At 35.2% G+C, this 23,480-nt stretch overlaps 1 protein-coding gene and 1 long non-coding RNA gene across 3 annotated transcripts in view; one reads left to right on the top strand and one right to left on the bottom strand.

Annotated features, from left to right (window-relative positions):
- Positions 1-19,645, bottom strand: part of IRSp53 (Insulin receptor substrate 53 kDa) — a 246,589-nt gene extending 226,944 nt beyond the window's left edge. The window contains exon 1 of the mRNA XM_067128035.1: positions 18,694-19,645. Coding sequence (XP_066984136.1) covers positions 18,694-18,741 — 48 coding nt within the window. The 5' untranslated portion in view covers positions 18,742-19,645. The remainder of the gene's footprint in view (positions 1-18,693) is intronic.
- The window catches only part of LOC136852969 (uncharacterized), a 335,646-nt gene that overhangs the window by 230,093 nt on the left and 82,073 nt on the right, over positions 1-23,480 (top strand). The gene's annotated exons all lie outside the window — the stretch shown is intronic.

The raw sequence follows: 23,480 nt of genomic DNA, 5'->3' as shown, positions 1-23,480 counted from the left end.
GGAATTATCGAATAATGTGCATGAGAGAGAGAGAGAGAGAGAGAGAGAGAGAGAGAGAGAGAGCTTGTAGTTTCATTATCTTAATGTCAAGCAGTCGTTTATAAAACAGGCTGAGCACCTAAAATATAATTATTAAGTAATATGTATGACAGAGAGAGAGATAGCAGAACCAAATTACTAAGATGGAGCCAGAAAGATTTAAATGTAAAATGAGAGAGAGAGAGAGAGAGAGAGAGAGAGAGAGAGAGAGGAGAGATAGCAGAACCAAATTACTAAGATGGAGCCAGAAAGATTTAAATGTAAAATGAGAGAGAGAGAGAGAGAGAGAGAGAGAGAGAGAGAGAGAGAGAGAGAGAGAGAGATAGCAGAACCAAATTACTAAGATGGAGCCAGAAAGATTTAAATGTAAAATGAGAGAGAGAGAGAGAGAGAGAGAGAGAGAGAGAGAGAGAGAGAGAGAGAGAGAGAGAGACCAGAGATAGCAGAACCAAATTACTAAGATGGAGCCAGAAAGATTTAAATGTAAAATGAGAGAGAGAGAGAGAGAGAGAGAGAGAGAGAGAGAGAGAGAGAGAGAGATAGCAGAACCAAATTACTAAGATGGAGCCAGAAAGATTTAAATGTAAAATGAGAGAGAGAGAGAGAGAGAGAGAGAGAGAGAGAGAGAGAGAGAGAGAGAGAGAGAGAGAGCAGCAGAACCAAATTACTAAGATGGAGCCAGAAAGATTTAAATGTAAAATGAGAGAGAAGAGAGAGAGAGAGAGAGAGAGAGAGAGAGAGAGAGAGAGAGAAGAGATTCAAATACAAAAGAGAGAAACAACATAACCTGATGGGGAGAGAGAGAGAGAGAGAGAGAGAGAGAGAGAGAGAGAGAGAGAGAGAGAGAGAGAGAGTTTGTATTCTCATTCCTATACCATAGACTGACCACCTAAAATAAAATTATTGAATAACCTAGAGAGAGAGAGAGAGAGAGAGAGAGAGAGAGAGAGAGAGAGAGAGAACCAAATTACTAAGATGGAGCCAGAAAGGTTCAAATGTAAAATGGGAGAGAGAAATTCAAATACAAAAAGAGAGAAACAGCATAACCAAATTTCTGGGGGAGAGAGAGAGAGAGAGAGAGAGAGAGAGAGTGAGTGTGGTCACTAAGCTGTCACAATCCCCTATTCATTATTGGAATCGACCTGTGCACAAGTGGATTTCGAATCGATAAACCTCGCGTTCGTTGTCCACCCCCGTTTTTAGACATTCGGCGGCCGCTGCATGGCCCGGTTGCGATCTGCGTCAACCCTATACTTATTTTTTTTTTGTTTATTTGTTTTGTTTTGTTTTGATTGTTTAGACTGTAGAACGGCGGTTCCTCTTTCTCTAAATATTTTGACACTGGTCCGTTTTGATATTTTTGGTGGGGTTCATTTTGAATAAAAGTAAAATATTTACACTTTTTAAATTTTATTGTGTGTATTTGAAAATTTGCTCTCTCTCTCTCTCTCTCTCTCTCTCTCTCTCTCTCTCTCTCTCTCTCTCTATATATATATATATATATATATATATATATATATATATATATATATATATATATATATATATATATATATATATATATATATATAAATGTTGGCAATAAATTTTTATGCGATCTTACTCATATAACACACCGTTTTAGCAATTGTCTCCTTACTGTAAGTAATAAGTATCTAAAAATACATAAGTGATGTGTATAGATTCATATATACTCACACACATTTACCCCAAGATCATATTTTGTAATTAGCCAGTTGCATGCTCGTTTTATTTATGTTTATTTATTGTCATCAGAATAATACAGACTCGCTAACAGACAAACCGTCCTTCACTCATACTTTACAAGCTCAACCCGTATCGTTCTTGTATCGATTCTCATCCACTCGTACACGATACATACACGTCCCAACAGATCGTGTTTCAGACCCGTCCGTCGCCTCAGCGACGATACCGAATAAATTTGCAAAGCAAATGACACACACAGAGAGAGAGAGAGAGAGAGAGAGAGAGAGAGAGAGAGAGAGAGAGAGAGAGAGAGAGAGAGCTTTTGTTTTCGTTAGCCTGATGATTCCTCTCTCTTTCCGCGAAATTCCCGCAGAGCCGAAAGGCTCCCATTTAACATTGCTAAATTAACCGAGGCCGAATTTAACGCTTCCAAATTAACGTTCTGGGTAACCGCGCGCGCGCGCGCGAGTGGCGTTTCGTTCCCTAATTTTTTCATTTTTCTTTTATACTTTTTTGTTTTTTCTTTGACAGTTTATTTATTTTTTTTTTTGAGTGTTGTGGCTTAAATATGTTAGGTTTTTCTGGTTCGTAATTTTTTAAATTTTCTTTTATGCTTGTTGGTTGAGGCCCGATAGTCCGTAGCTTTGACAGTTTAATTTTTTTTTAGTTTTTCAGTCGCTGGTTGAAGTTTTTTTCTCTCAAGTTTTTTCATGTTTGTTGGTTTCACAGACTGTGTTTACGCTCACATTCAGTATTTGTTGTAGTTTTGCTGATGTCGGTTGCAGGTTTTTCCCCTGTAAGTTTTTTATGATTGTTAGTTTTCACAGCCGTGTATTTACTCATATGTAGGTGTTTTTTTTTTCTTCCGACACTGGTTGCGGTTTTTTTACGCTTTTACGCGTTGTATTTACGCTTATAGTTTTATTTTTCAGTCATCTGTTGCAGTTTTTTCTGTAATTATCTGTATCTGTGTTTTAAGTAGTGCGATGCTCACGCATGCGCATATGTGTACCACTGTTTTTATATATATATATATATATATATATATATATATATATATATATATATATATATATATATATATATATATATATATATATATATATATATCTTACACATTCGCGTCATGGATTCCTTCGTGAGCAAAAAGCCTTCGCATATAATATAGTCGACGGAATAGATAAAGTTATAACTGGCAGTGGTCCGTGTCTTTGCTCGTATATATATATATATATATATATATATATATATATATATATATATATATATATATATATATATATATATTTTTTTATATCCTCATCTTCTTTCATCTTCTTTTTTGCCACGAAATATCTCGCAATCAGGCAAAAAAAAACAAAAACAAAAAATATATGAGAAAGATAATTTCAACGCTTCCTAGTTAATGAAGCCTGAGATATGCTGACAGATATGGAAGACGAGGGAGAGAGAGAGAGAGAGAGAGAGAGAGAGAGAGAGAGAGAGAGAGAGAGAGAGAGAGAGAGAGAGAACGTGTGTCTGTAGCTATCGTATGTTTGTCATTCATTAAACAAAAGTATTGTTGGTGTAGAAAAACAGAGAGAAAGAGAGAGCGTTTTGTTATTGAAGCCATCGTGTTTGTTATTTAAAAAAAGTATTGTTGGTGGAGAGAGAGAGAGAGAGAGCTTTTGTGTTATTGTAGCTATCGTGTTTGTTATTCATTAAACAACAGTATTGTTGGTGTAGAGAGAGAGAGAGAGAGAGAGAGAGAGAGAGAGAGAGAGAGAGAGAGAGAGAGAGAGAGCGTGTTTGTGTTATTGTAGCTATCCTGTTTGTTAGTCTTGAAAAAATGTATTATTGGTGTAAAAGAGAGAGAGAGAGAGAGAGAGAGAGAGCGTGTTTGTGTTATTGTAGCTATCCTGTTTGTTAGTCTTGAAAAATGTATTATTGGTGTAGAGAGTGATGGGCGCTGTCGTTTTTTCCTCGAATAGTAGTCGCCCTTTTAGTTTTAAAACTGAACTTTTATTTTCACACTCCATTGTTATGCTTTTATTTACAAACATGTATTTCCCGTTTTCTTTGTCGACAAATTTGTGACATTCTTCGGAAACAGATATTTTTCTGCATTCGCTTCACTCTTAATTTTGCAAACAGCTTGAATAACCAGGCGTCAGTGGCTCCTACTTAGAAGTAAATAGTAGCAATATTAGTAGTTGTAGTAGTATTAGTAAAAAGAGAGATGAAGATGTCGCTTACAAGCATCTATGGCTTAGCACCTTGAATTTTTAAGGTGCGGTCGAGACTTAGCAATATCTTCTGTACTGTGTCCGACCTCAATATTAGGCAGAGTCGTTCGTGCAAGACTCGCGGTTGTGCAGTGGCCTTCTCTCTCTCTCTCTCTCTCTCTCTCTCTCTCTCTCTCTCTCTCTCTCTCTCTCTCTCCCCTTGCTGTGTTGATTAGATTGTACTTTATATGGGTGACTTAACACGACATAGCCTACAGTACAGTTGTAAATGTAAAGGTTTTATATATATATATATATATATTTATATATATATATATATATATATATATATATATATACCCACATACATACCCATATTTATTATTCATACACATAATAATAATAATAATAATAATAATAATAATAATAATAATAATAATAATAATAATAATAATAATAATAATCCAAGAAGCATACTCAAATATATACTGTCATAGTAATAATAATGATAATAATAATAATAATTATTATTATTATTCAATGCAATTTCTTGCTCCTTACACAAAATTCCTGTGTTGCCTTACCCATTGGTAACTGCTCCCCTTCCTCCCCAACCCCTTCCCCCTCTCCCATCCACCCACCCACCCGCAGCAGGCAATGTTTTCGAGTTTTGACATTTCAGCGACCTTCGCCTGTGCGACGCAAGAACTTCTGTCATGTGACTGAGTTAGCGGTATCCCCGTCTCACTGCTTGAATGGTGTCATTATCGAGTAGTTTTTTTTTTTTTGTCCCAATTGATTATGGGTTTTTTTGTAATGATAGAGATTATTTGAGGATTGGTTGAATGATGGCATTATTATCGTAATTTTTTTTATTTATGATTGGTTGTCGATTGGGTGTGGATTGGAATTTGTTATTTTGTTTGGCCATTCTTTGGATTGTAAGTTTTCTGAGTTAGTTGTTGAGTTGTTATCTTAAAAATTGTATTCATAAGTTGGATATGTATCTTAAAATAGTATATGAAGCTGTGAGAATCGTATTTTGAAAATTTTATGTGAATAAAATCAGTAGTCTTTATTATGATATAAAGAAAAGGACAAAGAAATATTAAAAAATAATTTTCATTATATTTTAGTTAAGTAACAGTAGCCTATTGAAGTATTATCAAATTTTGACCAACTGGTAATTAGTAAATATTGATTTTTTTATGTTACGATTTATGAATACTGAAATATGCCGTAATATTTCGATGAATAGGTATATTAGATTTTTTTTATCTGAATACTGAAACATATCTAGATCACCTTTTCGATAAAGCTATATATTATATTTTTTTTATTTTTATCCACTTTTCCGGGAGACAATTATACTTTTTACCTATTCCTCTGGAATGCGATTTATACCTTTAAAAAAAAATACACACACGTAATACCTGAAAGAGAAGCCAGTGTTGGCCATTACAAATTCGTCGGCGTGTCCCGGGCCACTCCTTGTGAATATACCGTAACATACGAATATTATCTGAAGTGAATATTGCCCCCTGTATCCTGGTAAGGCGTGGACCTTTTTTTGTGACACGCCTATATCTGTTGCAATGATAGATATTTGGCTTCTTTTTTACTTCCTTATTATTATTTTTTTTTATTGTAACCTGACATCTAGTCGTGGTTACCTGTGCTGTCAGCGGCGCCGAATTGTCTCAGTGCATATGGATGTACCGTACTTCCCTTTATAAAGCAGGTCTTCCTGGGCTCTGCTTGCTTGCTTGCACGCTTGCTCTCGCTTTGAATGGGTGCTCTCTCTCTCTCTCTCTCTCTCTCTCTCTCTCTCTCTCTCTCTCTCTCTCTCTCTCTCTCTCTTCTTCTTCTTCTTCTTCTTTTATATTTTGACAGTATAAAATACATTTTTATAGGAGTTTGTTCTTTATTCATTGGCGAATCCGAGCAGATAATATTATATATATATATATATATATATATATATATATATATATATATATATATATATATATATATATATAGTATATGTGTGTGTGTTGTATAAACATACTACAATCACTAACTCGAAATTTATGATTAGGTAATTTTTCAGCTTTTCTTATTTTTATTTTGTAACTTGTCAAGAAAACTTCAAAGTAAAGTCCATCCAAAGGATTAGAAAAAAAAAACTCTTAATAATGTTTAATAACGTTCGTTTTGCTCTGTGAAAAAAACTCAGATAATATTTAATAACGTTCTGTTTCCCTGTGGGAAAAAATCTTAGATAATATTCAATAGCGTTCGGTTTGCTCTGTGGAAAAGAATCAACTCGAACCTTTGATGTTTCGAAACGCCTCGAATATTGGTCGAGACGAAAACTCTTCTCAAGGATACAAAACCGTCTTTTGAGGGGAACTTTCATAAAGGATTCGAAGTTTCGAAAGGTGTCGGTTATGAAACTTGAAAACTACGAAGCTCATCGCATATCGAGAAGGAAGGAAGACCGTTTGGAACCTGAAGCTTCGAACTGCAAGGTAACCGAATCTCCAGGCTTCTCCGGGAAGTGTTTGAAGCTTCGAATCTCGTTGCAGACAAACCGCTACAAGAGCTCCAGGCTTCTCCGGGAAGTGTTTGAAGCTTCTAATCTCATTGCAGACAAATGCTGGAAGCTTCGGGCTACAAGATTGCCGTAGCTTCAGACGTCATCGTGAATAAATACTCAAAGCTTCGAACTGCAAGATAATCGAATCTCCAGGCTTCACCAGTATAAGTGTTTGTGAAGCTTCGAATCTCATTGCAGACAAATGCTGGAAGCTTCGAACTACAAGAATGTCGTAGCTTCAGACGTCATCTTGAATAAATACTCGAAGCTTCGTACTACAAGGTAATCGAATCTCCAGGCTTCTCCGGGAAGTGTTTGAAGCTTCGAATCTCAATGCAGACAAATGCTGGAAGCTTCGAACTTCAAGCTGTCGTAGCTTCAGACTTCATCGTGAATAAGTACCCGAAGCTTCGAACTACAAGATATTCGGAGCTTCAAACTTCATCGTGGATAAATACTCGAAGCTTCGAACTACAAGACATTAGAAGCTTCCCCAAACCTCATCGCCATTTAATTTAAATACCCGGAGCTTCGAAGTGCACCGAGCCCCAGGTGCGCCGCGCCCGGCGCAAATGAGTCTTGCATATGTATATGAGCTGGAGGCTTAATACCGCCGCTATAATTGGCTTGTCAATTGTCAAATATGATAGTCCTTTCCCCCCATCCCCTGTATTCCGCCCCCCCTCCCCCCACCCCCTTCCCGGGCTGTTTCGGACCGCGCTGATAGGACGGGAGGGGAAATGGGCGAGGAAATTAAAAACGATCCGGTGTGTTTGTCTGTCGATTGTGCGCCTTCATTGTACGCTCGTTCGTTTATTGTTTTATTTGTTTATTTATTTATTTTTTTGGGGGGGTTCAGCTGGGAAATTTTTTTTTTTTTTTTTTTTTTTTTTTTTTTTTTAATGGAAGTCAGCGGATACTTGTGTTTGGCTACTCATCAATTCCCTATTTTTATGAACGTATAAAAGGAGTGTTTTATATATATTTGAAGTTTTGTGTATCATGAGTAAATTACTTTTTTATTATCCGCTTTTCTCACAAGAGGGGAATTAAGTAACGGCAACATTTGGATATCCTCTGTGGTCACCCTTCCAAGTGGTGACCAGACCTGACGTTTTTAATTTATAGCAATATATAATATAAATTTATTATATATATATATATTATATTATATAAAATTATATATTATATATTATATAATATAATAAATTTATATTATGTACTATAATATATAATATAATATAAAATATATATATATATATATATATATATATATATATATATATATATATATATAATGTATATAAATTTGTGTGTTTACTATATATATTATGTATAAATTTGTGTGTGTTTCTCTCTTCTCTCTCTCTCTCTCTCTCTCTCTCTCTCTCTCTCTCTCTCTCTCTCTCTCAAGATGCGAGCACGATTGTCATATCAGATAATGACGTCAGGGCTACACCCACCCGTAAATCCTTCCCCCCCCCATCCTTCTAGTTGCTCCCTCACCCCCTCCAATCAACCCCCTCTTGAATCCCTCTCACTCCATAATTATTTATAATTATTAATCTTGAATAATTGAAAATGAATCGGTCTTTGATGAGGATAACAATTATTAAAAAGCCTAAGTTTTTCTCAGAAGCCTCGATCTCCCTTTGTAGTTTTCTGCAAAAGAAAACTATCGAGATAGCTTTGTCTGTCCGTCCGCACTTTTTTCTGTCCGCACTTTTTCTCTCCGCACTTTTTCTGTCCGCACTCTTTTCTGCCCGTACTTTTTTTTGTCCGCGTTTTTTCTGTCCACACTTTACTCGCACTTTTTCTGCCCGTACTTTTTTCTGTCCACACTGTATTCTATCCGCACTTTTTCTGTCCGCCTTCAGATCTTAAAAACTGCTGAGGCTAGAGGGCTGCAAATTAGTATGTAGATCATCCACCCTCCAATCATGAAACATGCCAAATTGTAGCCCTCTAGCCTCAGCAATTTTGATTTTATTTAAGGTTAAATTTACCCGTAATCATACGTCTGGCAAAGATATAGGACATGCCACCACCGGGCTGTGGTTAAAGTTTCATGGGCCGAGGCTCATATAGCACTATACCTAGACCACCGAAAGATAGATCTGTTTTCGGTGGCTGTGATTATACGCTGTACAGAAAACTCGTTTTCGCCGAAGATACTTTGGCGCATTTTTTACTTGTTCGTGTTTCTTCGGCTCTGGGCAAGTTAAAGGCATTGGCTTGCAAGTGTCGATGACCTACGCATTAGAAAAAATTTATTTAGTATTGCTGCCATTAATTTTGAAGGGGAATTCAAGGGATGAGTTCTAAGGATGAATTCAAAGAGTAAATTAAAATGAATTCAAAGGGGGTAAATTGAGATGGTGAATTCAAAGGGCAAATTCAAAGAGTAAATTCAAAGGGCAAATTCAAATGATGAATTCAAAGGGCAAATTCAAATGATGAATTCATAGGGGTTGGGTAAATTCAAATGGTGAATTCAAAGGGAGTAAATTCAAATGGTGAATTCAAAGGAGGCAGCTTCAAATGGTGAATTCAAGGGATGCATTCAAATAGTAAATTCAAAGGGTGAATTCATAAGGTGAATTCAGATGGTAAGTTCAAAGGTTAAATTCAAAAAGAGGATTCACAGGATGGTGATTAGTATATTGGATAATTAGATCTGCCTCTTGTAGTCTAATGAGTGATAATTGGACATTTTTGTTGCTAAGGGCTGGTAAACATAGAATGATAGATGACTCATAATAAATTAGGCTTAGAGAGAGAGAGAGAGAGAGAGAGAGAGAGAGAGAGAGAGAGAGAGAGAGAGAGTAACCATAATTAGAATAAACTAAAGAGAGAGAGAGAGAGAGAATGGTAACCATAATTATTGAATAAACTAAAGTGTAAATTTGGCTATTAATTTAGAAGGATTACAGAGAGAGAGAGAGAGAGAGAGAGAGAGAGAGAGAGATGATAACCATAATAATTGAATATGTTATGCAATGTAAATTTGAAAGTATTTTTACAGTGAATAATGTATGAAATTCACTGATCATGGTTGTTCATGAAAGAGAGAGAGAGAGAGAGAGAGAGAGAGAGAGAGAGAGAGAGAGAGAGAGAGAGAGAGAGAGAGAGAGACACGACGTTGATAGCGTGAGACCAAGTAGATTGGAGTTTAGAGTTGTAGACTAAACAACCAATATTGAGATATGGGAACCTAAGGAGGAGCTAAAGACGTGGTTATTAAATGAAAGGTCAGCAAAATTGACCTGATTTGTCCTTTGCCAAAAGTGGGAGTTGGAATTGAACCATTAAGATTAAAGTAGGCTTCCTCAAAGAGGAGGAGTTTTCTTCCACATAGGTCCAGAGCTCATTCTGATCAATTTTTAGTTAGAGTTAACTTGAACCCATTCTGGGTAAGATCTGTGTCGCTCTCCTCTCTGAAACCAAGAAAAATTTCTAAGTCCAGTGTGGATGGCCGTGTGAACTATTATAGTGTTATAAAAAAAAACCTAAGAAAGTGCCCGGCGAATCCCTTACCCCCTCCTGAAATAAGATAAACAGTGTAGGAAGAATAATGACCAAGTTTACTGCGTTTTCTACGAGTTAACCAGAAGTGTAAATTTGGCTATTAATTTAAAACGAATACAGAGAAAGAGAGAGAGAGAGAGAGAGAGAGAGAGAGAGAGAGAGAGAGAGAGAGAGAGAGAGAGAAACCCCAGCAGTTAAATAAACCGAAAGTATTATTTACAATGAGTAAAACAAAATGCCGAACAGACATAGACCAGAAACAGACACTCAGACAGACACGCCAAGAGCAACGATCCACTCACGAATAATACCAGTACAATACAGAATTTTTTATTTTTTTTTTTTTATTATAAAAATAAAAATGACAAAAACCCCATTATTTCAATTTCGACCCGCGTCGAAAAATTCCATTGTAACTTCCGGTTCCTTTCGATTGGGACTCTCGGACGGAAAAAGGTGGGGGGAAAAAGATCCGGTTCAATTAAAGTTTTCTTTCAGAGTTCCGGACTTCTTGTCTTTTTGTACCTGAGGGCTGCTGATATGGCCATGGATGTGTGTGTGTGTGTGTGTATGTATGTATGTATGTATCAGCAAATGGATATGTATGCATGTATGCATCAGCAAATGGATATGTATGTATGTATGTATTAGCAAATGGATATGTATATATCTATCAGCAAATGGATATGTATGTATGTATGTATGTATGCATGTATGTAGCAAATGTATGTATGTATGCATGTATCACACAAATGTATGTATGTATGTATTAGCAAATGGATATGTATGTATCCATCAGCAAATGGATATGTATGTATGTATGTATGTATGTATGTATGCATGTATCAGCAAATGGATATGTATGCATGTATGCATCAGCAAATGGATATGTATGTATGTATGTATGTATTAGCAAATGGATATGTATGTATGTATATGTGCATCAACAAATGGATATGTATGTATGTATGTATGCATGTGTCAGCAAATGGATATGTATGTATATATCACCCAGTGGATATGAGTGTATGCATGTATCAGCAAATGGATATATTCAGGTATGTATGTATGTATGTATGTATCTGCAAATGGATATATATGTATGTGTGTATGTGTATGTTAGCAAATGGTTATGTGTGTATATATGTATATATGTATCAGTAAATGGATATGTGCATATGTATGTATGTATGTATGTATCAGTAAACGGATATATATGTATGTATGTATGTATGTATGTATGAGTATATATATATATACACATGTATATAATATATATGTGTGCGCGTATGTATGTATGTATGTGTATGCATGCGCGCGCACGCACATGCCTTCGCAACTTCTTGCGTGCTTGCGTGCGTTCGCCTTCGTGTTAATGAAAGAAAAGAGAAAATTGCATCTCGCGCCGCAAAAAAGCCATTAGCTGCTTCTTTATCGCATCAGGTCAAGCGAATTGTTTGTTGCGCATGCGTATATGTGTGACACACACACACACACACACACACACCTCTTGACCTTCGGCAAACTCTCTCGGTTAGGTATAGTGAAAGGAATGGCATGTCACGTGACCGGTGAGTCGGTTTGGGGGGCGGTTACCGAGGTGGGGAGGGGACTCCCTGAAGAGGCTGATGATATAAGCATCATGATGTCCGTAGCTAGTCCAGGCCTGAATAATATGAAATAGGTGGAAGCTGGAGTTTTCTCATATATTTAAATGTTACAAGAAAATTTTTTTTATATTATTTACTTTGATAAATCGTATATATACATATATATATATTATATATATGTATATATAATATATATATATATTGTTGTTGCATACTATTCTCACCCATTTACATGGATTCCGAACCATATTCCATTCAACTAACACACATTCGTCCATAAATAGGGAAACTGAAACTGTTCTGTATACCAAAAAGTCATGATTATATTATAGATAATATAAAAGAAAAAATTAAGTAGGTTAAAAACATAAAGTGTAAGTTGTCTCTTATTTAAAAATAAGAGCATTTTCTTATGAATATGCTATTTATATCTCATCCCTCTACTAGAAAACATTACCATCAAGTAAATATTTATACACCATAAGTACAGAAAATGTAATATACAAAATGTTTGAAGAAACGACACAATTAATTAGATGAAGAAAATTCCAGCCTGACTTTGAAGAGTATTATAAATATTACTGTGAAAATTGCTTTGAAGTTTCAGAGGAAATTGTCGAGGACTCTCTCTCTCTCTCTCTCTCTCTCTCTCTCTCTCTCTCTCTCTCTCTCTCTCTCTCTCTCTCTCTCTCTCTCTCTCTGTGGAGAGACAACCCAGGGCAAACATGAGTTAATTAGCAAAGTTTAAATAGCAGCATTTATGGCAAAGGCTACGCCAGGTTCATCTCGACCTGACTTTGTCATTATTTGCTGTGCCCTTGTGTCTTCTTGTTAGTTCTCTCTCTCTTTTGTATTTGGGTTTTCAGATATATGTGTTTATGTATAATATATATATATATATATATATATATATATATATATATATATATAATTATATATATATATATATATATATATATATATATAATTATATATATATATATATATATATATATATATATATATATATATATATATATATATATATATATATGTATATATAAATATATATATATATATGTACATATATATATATAATGTATATATATATATATAATATATGTGTGTATATATGATTATATTTATGTATAGATAGTTAGATTTATGATAGATTAGATAGATAGATAGATATCTGACTACTCCATTCACCGCTGGGTCAGCTGGTGGGTGGCAACTCAGGAATCCCACCACGGCCCTTGATAATTTGAGCCAAGCGCCCTACCACTGAACTATTGTACCCATATTTGCAGACTTTTTTTTCCGTAGAAAAAGACGGTTTCTAAATTCGTTAGCTCTCCGTTCTGAGCAATCATTTTGAGAATTGGATGCTGGTCTTAAGTCCTCAATATCATGGGTGATAACTTTACACCAACAACTGACCATCTATTAAGAGCAGAATCCATTTGATAGCAGTTGTTAAATTTTAGGTCGACATATTTATGTACGTGTGTAATACGTACGTTTGTAAATTGTCTTCATTTTATTCTGTACTGTGTGTGTGTGTGTGTGTGTGTGTGTGTGTGTGTGTGTGTGTGTGTGTGTGTATGCTTGGCTTGTTGAACGGGAATGAAATTATAATGAATTGTAATAAATTATTTTTGTTAGCCAACTGCCCAGTACAGAATCCGCTGAATTTGACAGCAAGTGTTCTTAGTTGGCCTGTTCACCCATGTCTTATTTATTCTCTTCATTTTACTCTTTACTGTGTGTATGTGTGTGTGTTTGTGTTTGTGAGTGTGTGAGTGAGAGTGTGTTTTGGCCTGTTTAATGAGAATGAATTTCCACTGAATGTGATAATAATAATTAGTTATTTTTGCCAGTATCAAAATATCATTAATTCAGTGTGTTTTAGGAATTGCCTGTCAGGAATGTCGATATTGGCTGGCAGTGGTTTTATGAAAACAATGATTAATGATACAGATTCTTTAAAAAATGATAAAGCTGATTGTTTTTGACAATTTTAATGTATTTATCGTCGTTATAATATATTTGAAAGTAACGCCTATTGTTTTTTTTTTTTTTTGAGGGGAAAACAGTGATTGACTCAACTTCATTGTAACTTTACAGTGATTTTATAATCATTGTGGTCCTTCTCATCATTAGGACTAATGAAGTTTTCGTCTAACTGATCCACAGTTTGTTTATTGTCATGCTTTCTTTTCTTTGCCAACGGACTGTTGACAAACGGATATTCATTATGTGGGATTCGTTCACGATGCTTTTGAGGTGTGCTCATAATGAATTTGCCTGGCTCTGTATATTACCTGTATACATATACATATATATATATATATACATATATATAATATATAGATATATATATATAATAAATTTTTGACTCACATCAGGATCGAACCCAGGTCTTTCAGTTGAAAGACAAGACTGCTGCCAACCCATCCACACAATTAGAAGACCTGTGTTCGATTCTGATGTGAGTCAGAAATTTATTTCTGTTCCACACGTGATTGTGATTATTGCTAATATTATTTATAATTATTTATATATATATATATATATATATATATATATATATATATATATATATATATATATATATATATATATATATATATATATATCAATAATGATAATCATAATAACTGTTATAATAATGATTCCTTAACCTAGAGAGAATAGATTCAATGACAAAAACATTGTAATATAATGACGGAATACATTTAGGAGAAAAGCAGTGATTGATGCAACTGAGTTATTTCACTGAATAACCATTTCACAACCTAACCTAACCTAACTTAAACTAAGCATAAGGTCCTAACCTGACAGAGTTATATATATATATATATATATTATATATATATATATATATATATATATATATATATATATATATATATATATATATATATATATATATATATATATATATATATATATATCATATATATTATATATATATTTATCTCATTTAGCCAGTCCTCTCTAAGTTGAATAATCCTCATTATAACAAATATTTATAATACGACTCCAAGATTATTACTATCATATTTTCTCTCACTTATCTTGTCATCACCTCTTTTCCCTCATCACAACGAGATGTGATGACGCCCAAATTGAGAAAGAATCTCGAGAGGTCCCTTTATTTTTTTTTTCCTTTTTGGAGAAATTGGCAGTTGCATTAAGCAAATGAGAGAGAGAGAGAGAGAGAGAGAGAGAGAGAGAGAGAGAGAGAGAGAGAGAGAGAGAAAGCTGCCTGGAGTTATTTAATTATGTTAATGATTGCCAGTTGGAAGAAGGGAGAGATGAGATCGAGGGTTGGAGAGGGGGAGGGGTGGTTTGTCTATGGAGGGGAGGGGTGGAAGGGGGGGTCCTGGAGGCACAGGGGGTGGGGTGGCGCTTTTTAGGATGAATATCTTCCGCCGAAGAAGTGAGCAAGGACGGTACTAAGTAAGGGTTGGGGAGAGCAAAAGGATGAATAGTTTTGGATGAAGATGGGTGAAAGGGAAATGAATGATTTTAGAGGAAGATGGGCGAACGAGAAATGAATGACTTTGGATGAAGATGGGTGAAAAGGAAATGAATGACTTTGGATGAAGATGGGTGAAAAGGAAATGAAAAAGTTTTGGATGAAGATGGGTGAAAGGGAACTGAATAATTTTGGGTTAAGATGGGTGATAGGGAACTGAATAATTTTAGATGAAGATGGGTGAAAGAGAAATGAATGACTTTGGATGAAGATGGGTGAAAAGGAAATGAAAAAGTTTTGGATGAAGATGGGTGAAAGAGAACTGAATAATTTTGGGTGAAGATGGGTGAAAGGGAACTGAATAATTTTGGATGAAGATGGGTGAAAGAGAAATGAATAATTTTGGATGAAGATGGGTAAAAGGGAAATGAATAATTTTGGATGAAGATGGGTGAAAGAGAAATGAATAATTTTGGATGAAGATGGGTGAAATGGAAGTGAATCATTTTGGATGAAGATGGGTGAAAGGAAAATGAATAATTTTCGATGAAGATGGGTGAAAGGAAAATGAATAACTTTGGATGAAGATGGGTGAAAGGGAAATGAATACCTTTGGATGAAGATGGCTGAAAGGAAATGAATGACTTTGGATGAAGATGGGTAAAAGGGAAATGAATAATTTTGGATGAAGGTGGGTGAAAGAGAAATGAATAATTTTGGATGGAGATGGGTGGAAGGGGAATGAATAACTTTGGATGAAGATGTGTGAAAGGGAAATGAATAACTTTGGATGAAGAGGGTGAAGGGGAAAAGAATAAGTTTGAATTTAGAGTGAATGAACGGGAGATGAAGAATGAAAAACTTTGAATGAATAATACAGGTGAAGGGATTTGAACTGAGTGAATGTTAAATGAAAAACTTTAGAGTGTAGAATGGATGAATGGGAGATCTAAAATGAATAACTTTGGATGTAGAATGGGCGAAGTAAGTTGCTATAATGGAAAAAATTACTTAAGAAATAAACATAATAAGGAAAAACATAGTTTTAGGTAACTTGCTTTAATGGAAAATACACCCAAGAAATAAACATAATAACGAAACTACTTTTAAGTAACTTGCTTTATTGGAAAAAATACTTATGAATTAAAGATAATAATGCAAATAAAACATTTTTAAGATTGCCTTACGTCATAGATATGAAAAATACAAATGTAAGATAGACTGACGGTATAGAGATTATTAAAATAATATACATACAAAACGAAGAAAAAAAGAAAAAAAAATTAAACAATTTAACAAAAGGTATAAAAAAAATACGATAAAAACAGAATAACCTAAAAATAAAGAAAATAAAGAAAAGATAAATCTCCATACAGAGAGAGAGAGAGAGAGAGAGAGAGAGAGAGAGAGAGAGAGAGTAGTAAGATCTTAGTCTAAGATCTTAGTCCCAGACGACTTCGACAGGGCTGCTGAGACGACAGGTGTTTTATGCCTGGGCTGTGACTCGTTGTATCCAACATTATAGCGACGTCTGTCGTTTTATTTCGATGCTTTAGTTTTTTTATGGCACTGGACGAAAGGCTGTGTTTTTTTTTATGTTTTTTCAGCGTCAGGTTTTGTGTGTGTGTGTTTTTTTAAGAGAGAGAGAGAGAGAGAGAGAGAGTCTGCCAATCGTATCGTAGCGAAGTAACTCTTTGAGCCCGCCTTGTGAAGAGAGAGAGAGAGAGAGAGAGAGAGAGAGAGAGAGAGAGAGAGAGAGAGAGAGAGTCTGCCAATCGTATCGTAGCGAAGTAACTCTTTGAGCCCGCCTTGTGAAGAGAGAGAGAGAGAGAGAGAGAGAGAGAGAGAGAGAGAGAGAGAGAGAGAGAGAGAGAGAGAGAGATAAAATGATGCGTCTCCACAGTGGCAAAAAATAGCTCGTTCATTCCAAAAGAATGATTCTTTATGTGATGTGTGTATTTGTAATATTTAATTCAGTGATGGTGTTATGCAAGTTGAAATAAAACCTGAGAGAAACAATGGCATTTAATGCTCTCTCTCTCTCTCTCTCTCTCTCTCTCTCTCTCTCTATATATATATATCTATATATATATATATATATATATATATATATATATATATATATATATATATATATATATATATATATATATATATATATATATATACATATAAAGATAGAGAGAGACAGAGAGAGAGAGAGAGCAACCAACCAACACTGCTGTAGATAGCATTTTCCTCCAGGGAGTTCAAAGCAATTTTGCTTTGCATAATTTTTGGATTCATTAAAATGGAAGCCAGGGTTTTATATTCAGAGTCGTGCGCTGAATTTTTTTTTTACCGTTTTGTGAAGTCGATTACTTCAGTGTTAATAACAAGTCTTATAATGATGGTGGAAATTGTTGGTGAGGTAATGTTATTAATGTTATTTTTGAGGTAGTGTTACTGTTACCAGTAATAATAATAATAATAATAATAATAATAATAATAATAAGGTTAATTTAAACATTATTCCAATAGGTTGGTTTAAACATTATTTAATAAAGTAATAATAATAATAATAATAATAATAATAGTATTATTATTATTATTATTATTATTATTATTATTATTATTATTATTATTATTATTATTGTGTCATAAATTTATTCAACCATAGTGCTATGCATGTATTCACAGTCCTGGGCATGTATTCTAAGTGCCATGTATGAATTCACAGCGCTGCGTATGTATCCACAGTGTTAGTTATGAATTCACAGTGCTATGTATGTATTCAGTGTGCTATGTATGAATTCAAAGTGCTATGTACACATTCATCGTGCTATGTATTTATACGCTTTCCTATGTATGTATTCACCGTCCTATGTATACATTCTCACGTATAAAAATCTATACATAGATACCATATCTCTTCTGTTGAAGCGCCACTATTTAAGCCGGTCGAGAATCTCAAAATAACTCAGCCTGACTTAACCTAGAAAAACCTCCTCCTGGGAAGAACTTACAGAAAGCCTCCTCCCAGAAAAACTTTCCCTTAGAAAAACCTCATCACGGAAAAACCTAGAAATATCTCATCCTAGAAAAACTGCATCCTAGAAGAAAAAACTCTCCTTGAAAAACCTCCTCCTAGGAAAACCTCCCTCCAGAAAAAAAAACACTCCTAGAAAAACCTCCCCCTAGATAAACCTCCTCCTAGAAAAACCATCCCCTAGTAAAATCTTCTCGTAGAAAAACCTCCATTTAGAAATCGTAGGATAACCTCCCTCCAGAAAAAAACACTCCTAGATAAACCTCCCCCTAGATAAACCTTCTAGAAAAACCATCCCCTAGTAAAATCTTCTCCTAGAAAAACCTCCATTTAGAAATCGTAGGATAACCTCCTAGAAAAACTTCCTGAAAACAACTTATAGGAAAGCCTTCCTCTAGAAAAACCTCCATTTAGAAATCGCTTGATAACCTCCTTTTAGAAAAACTTTCTGAAAAAACTCCTAAAAAAAAAAACGTTACAGGGAAGCATTCTTTAGAAAAACCTCCTTCAAAAAAAAAAAAAAAACTTCTTACCTTATAGACGAGATCAACTTGTTTAGTGAGTTCCTCCGTTTCATTCATGGTTGTATGTATCGTGGGTGAAGTTCCTAAGACAAAATCGGCGATTAATCTCTAGTGGATTTATTATTCTTATCGTGTTTTTTTCTTCTAGTGGAATTCGAAAAAAAACCACTCTTTCTAAATGTTGGTGGGCAACGGCGAGGACTGGGTCATCAGGAGACCGGCGTAGGTAATTGCCATTGTCACGTGACTTAGGTTCAACATTAATGTGAATTGGGCACTTTTAAATCCTGGACTTGTTTGTTTTGATATCACCTTATTTAGCCTCAGAAAAAGTGTATTCACTGTCAAATTACCACTTTATTACTTTTGAACAATCGCAAGTTTGTTTTTCCCACTTATCTGGACAGGCACGAATTTGTTTTTCTTTTGGACGAAAACGTCATGCACTCACTGAATGTTGGAACAGTTCGCAAGACCAAAAATATTTCAAAAACGTAGAAAAAAAAAAAAAAATAGGCTCAAAGCTCAACTTTCCAGGGATCGTCACTGGGCAAAAGGAAGAGACAGAGAAAGCGAGAAAGAAAAGACACAGACAGACAGAAAGAGAGAGAGAGACAGAGAGAAAGAGACTCCTTTTAAAAATTCAGTTCACTTCCAGCCTGTATTAGGTATGACATGGGACTTCTCTTCCAATTTAAATGGATTTCCTGGCGCGCGAGTCACCGTATACGGGCGGCACTGAACGCTCCCGGTAAACAAGAGGGACCGAGCGACGGGGGGAAGCTTCAACGAAGGCGGTTCACAGGAGACTAAGTCTGGAAGCGATACGTACGGCTTCAGCCTCTCTCTCTCACACACACTCTCGCCTACTCCTCCTCCCCCTCCCCCCATCCTCCCATACCTTCACATCTTCCTCCTCCTCCCCTCCTCCTCCTCCTCCTTCTCCCCCTCTTTCCAGGCTTCCAGCGCCGCTATCTTCCTCCTCCTCCTGCTGGAAGCGACACTTCACGAAGTTGTTGATACAATCTTGCATCTTCCAGTACTCGCAGATCTGGAGCTATTTTTGATGCGTTTGATTTGGTTTGCTGAAAAACATTTTGCTGGTAAAAACACATTTTTAAAAATTTTCCTTATTATCTTTCTCTTCTTTACCTGTGTTACTCTGATATGGAATGTCTTTATCGTGATTGAGAAATTGCCTGGTAAGTTTTCCTTTGAAAATAGTGATAGATTTACCGATTTTTACAATTTTTAGCTTTTGAGAAAAATACCGATATGCATGACTTTCGTTTTTGAAAAAAAATTTTAGCATTTGAAGAAAAAAATATTGATGTTTCTAACTGATTTTCAGTTTTTTAGCTGTTAATATATTGGTATTCATTTTTTTTTATCCTTTACTTTTTGTTTTCTGTAAAAGAAAACTATTGAGATGGCTTTGTCTGTTCGTCCGCACTTTTTCTGTCCGCACTGTTTTCTGTCCGCCCTCAGATCTCAAAAACTACTGAGGCTAGAGGGGTGCAAATTGATATGTTGATCATCCACCCTCCAATCATCAAACATACCAAATTGCAGCCCTCTAACCTCAGTAGTTATTATTTTATTTAAGGTTTAAGGTTAGCCGTGGATCGTGCGTCTGGCAACGCCGATCCAGGTTCCGGAGGCGTCGCATGAGCGCTGCCCGGTCGTAGCTGAGAGTTTCATACTGCAGCACATCGAGAGTTTCATAAAGAATTATACGCTATACAGAAAACTCGATTGCGCCGAAGAAACTTCGGCGCATTTTATTAACTTGTTTAACTTTTGGAAATATTTAACTTTTGGAAATAAATACATCCTGACATAAATGTTTGGAAATAAATACATCCTGACATAAATGTTTGGAAATAAATACATCCTGACATAAATGTTTAGAAATAAATACATCCTGGCATAAATTTTTGGCAATAAATATATCCTGACATAAATGTTTGTAAATAAATACATCCTGACATAAATGTTTGGAAATAAATACATCCTGACATATTTGTTTGAATGTTGGGAAATGAATACATCCTGGCATAAATGTTTGGAATTTAATACACCTTAACATAAATGTTTGGAAATAAATACATCCTTACATGAATGTTTGGAAATGAATACATCCTGCCATAAATGGTTGTAAATAAATACATCCTGACATAAATGTATGAAAGTAAATACATCCTGACATAAATGTATGTAAATGAATACATCCTGACATAAATGTTTTAATTTAATTTCTACTTTCAGTTATATCCTCTTACCGCTTTGCATGAAATGCTTTCAAAATCATGCAGTTGAATACTTCCGCATTTGAATTATAGTTAATACGATTTCCAACAGTCACGTCTACGTTATTAAAGCGTGAAACTGCGGCAAAGTTTGTTGAATACATTTTTCAGTATTTTTTTTTAATAAAATTCTGTTAGGCCCGTTTCTCGTATATATTTTTCCATGGATTTTACCAAGATAAAAGATTCATAATTCTCTCTCTCTCTCTCTCTCTCTAAGATAGAGAGAGAGACTTATCTTTCAGAATAGGCATATTTCCTCTCTCACTCTTTAGACAAGATTTTTCATCTTTTAGAGAAATGTATCTTGTTCTAAAGGTAAATACTCTCTCTCTCTCTCTCTCTCTCTCTCTCTCTCTCTCTCTCTCTCTCTCTCTCTCTCTCTCTCTCTCTCTCTCTAGAATTATTTCTCAGAATAGGAATATTTCCTCTCTCTCACTCTTTAGACAAGATTTTTCATCGTATAAAAAAAGCCAGTTTCATCCTCAAGATAGAGCCTACCTTCCATATCTCTCTCTCTCTCTCTCTCTCTCTCTCTCTCTCTCTCTCTCTCTCTCTCTCAAGATTTTTTCGTCTTCGATTGAAAGTGTATCTCACTCTAAAGACAAATAGAGCCTACCTCTCTCTCTCTCTCTCTCTCTCTCTCTCTCTCTCTCTCTCTCTCTCTCTCATCTTCCCCCATAAAAAAGGGGAAACGGGAGATGCAATTGGCACTTCCATCTTGAAGCGTCGGAACGTGGTAGATGCTCCCGCCCTTCTACTCCTATTATTATTATTATTATATTGTTGTTGTTGTTTTTGTTGTTTTATTGTTTGGTGTGTTTGTTGTTGCTGATTTTGTTGTTATAATTGTGCCTTCATTTTCTTCCTCTTTATTATTATTATTATTATTATTATTATCGTTATTATTATTATTATTATTATTATTATTATTATTATTATTATTATTATTATTATTATTGCTGTAATTTACGTTTTTCTTGTGTTAGATTTTATTTTTGTTGTTAGTTATTGTTATATGTTTTATATTGTTGTATAACTTAATGTTCTAAATGGTCGTATTCTGACACCAGTTCATACTGTAGGTTATCTCGCTCCTTCAGAAAACTAATTAATCGAAGACATAGTTAGTTGTTCTGTCAAAAAACAAGTGAGATCTTTCACAAAACACCAAATCCCAAGCAGTATCGTCATCCTTAAAGCCTCCACCACTCCCAAGACGGCAACGGCAAACGCTTAGATGGGGGAGGGGTTAAGGGGGAGTTGATATATCGATTATTTCATCTGGCGTCGCAGGGCAGGAATGACAACGAAACGTGAAGCGTTAGTAAAACTCGTATAACCATAGACCTACGGGAGTGTAAGGAGAGGAGGAGGGGAAAGAAATGAAGATAGATAGAGATAGAGGGGGAAGATGGAGAGAGAGAGAGAGAGAGAGAGAGAAGTGCCTTAAACTTATGGTACATTCAGCAACTAATTCAGTTCATGACACGTTCCAGAGAATAAATTCTATGAATTCTATGTATACGAGGAGTTGGAAATAAAGATAGATAGAAGAAGAAGAAGAAGAAGAAGAAGAAGAAGAAGAAGAAGAAGAAGAAGAAGAAGAAGAAGAAGAAGAAGAAGAGAGAGGGGGTAACTTTCTTCTGACAGTAGAATGTCCCCTGAGGCTACCTATGTAGGCGGGTAAAAAGTCTACGGGATGAACACTCTGACTTTCACCGTCCGACGCCGCGTCTCGTCGATGTCGCTTTGTGAAATGGAATTTGTTGTGCTAGATGGAAACATTATTGAGTTTTGGATGCTTGACTCTGGCACTGGATTGCTATATTATAGGGGGAGATTATTGAATTATTAATATTTGCTATGGTATTTAATTGCGATGTTACTTTGAGAAATGGTAAAATGTTAAGTAAAATGAAATATTGTAACTTAAGGAACATTAAAAAACATTATATCATAATCAAAATACAATTGCAATAATTTAGTATTTATTATTTTATCTGTTTTAGTTTTCTGTATAGGAAAACTGTTGTGCCGGCTTTGTGTGTCCTTCCACACTTTTTTCTGTCCGTCCTCAGATCTTAAGAACTATGAGGCTATAGGGCTGCAAATTGTTACGTTGATCATCCACCTTCCAATCATCAAGCATACCAAATTGCAGCCCTCTAGCCTCAGTATTTTTTATTCTATTTTAGGTTAAATTTAGCCATAATTGTGCGCCTGGCAACGATATAGGAAAGGCCACCGCTGGGCCATCGTTAAAGTTTCATGGGCCGCAGCTCATACAGCAATATACCGAGACCACCGAAAAATAGATCTATTTTCGGTGGCCTTGATTATACGCTGTACAGAAAACTCGATTGCTTCGGCGCATTTTTTACTTGTTTTATTTTATTTTTCAATTTACATCAGTAATTAATTGTTTCCTGAAATATTTGCTCTGATGAAACACTCTTTTGAAATCAGATTCTCGTCCATAAAACC

The sequence above is a fragment of the Macrobrachium rosenbergii genome, chromosome 26 (genome assembly GCF_040412425.1).
Source record: "Macrobrachium rosenbergii isolate ZJJX-2024 chromosome 26, ASM4041242v1, whole genome shotgun sequence".
Taxonomy (NCBI): domain Eukaryota; kingdom Metazoa; phylum Arthropoda; class Malacostraca; order Decapoda; family Palaemonidae; genus Macrobrachium; species Macrobrachium rosenbergii.
Note: the sequence above shows the minus strand (reverse complement) of the source record. Positions and strands in the feature narration are given on the sequence as shown.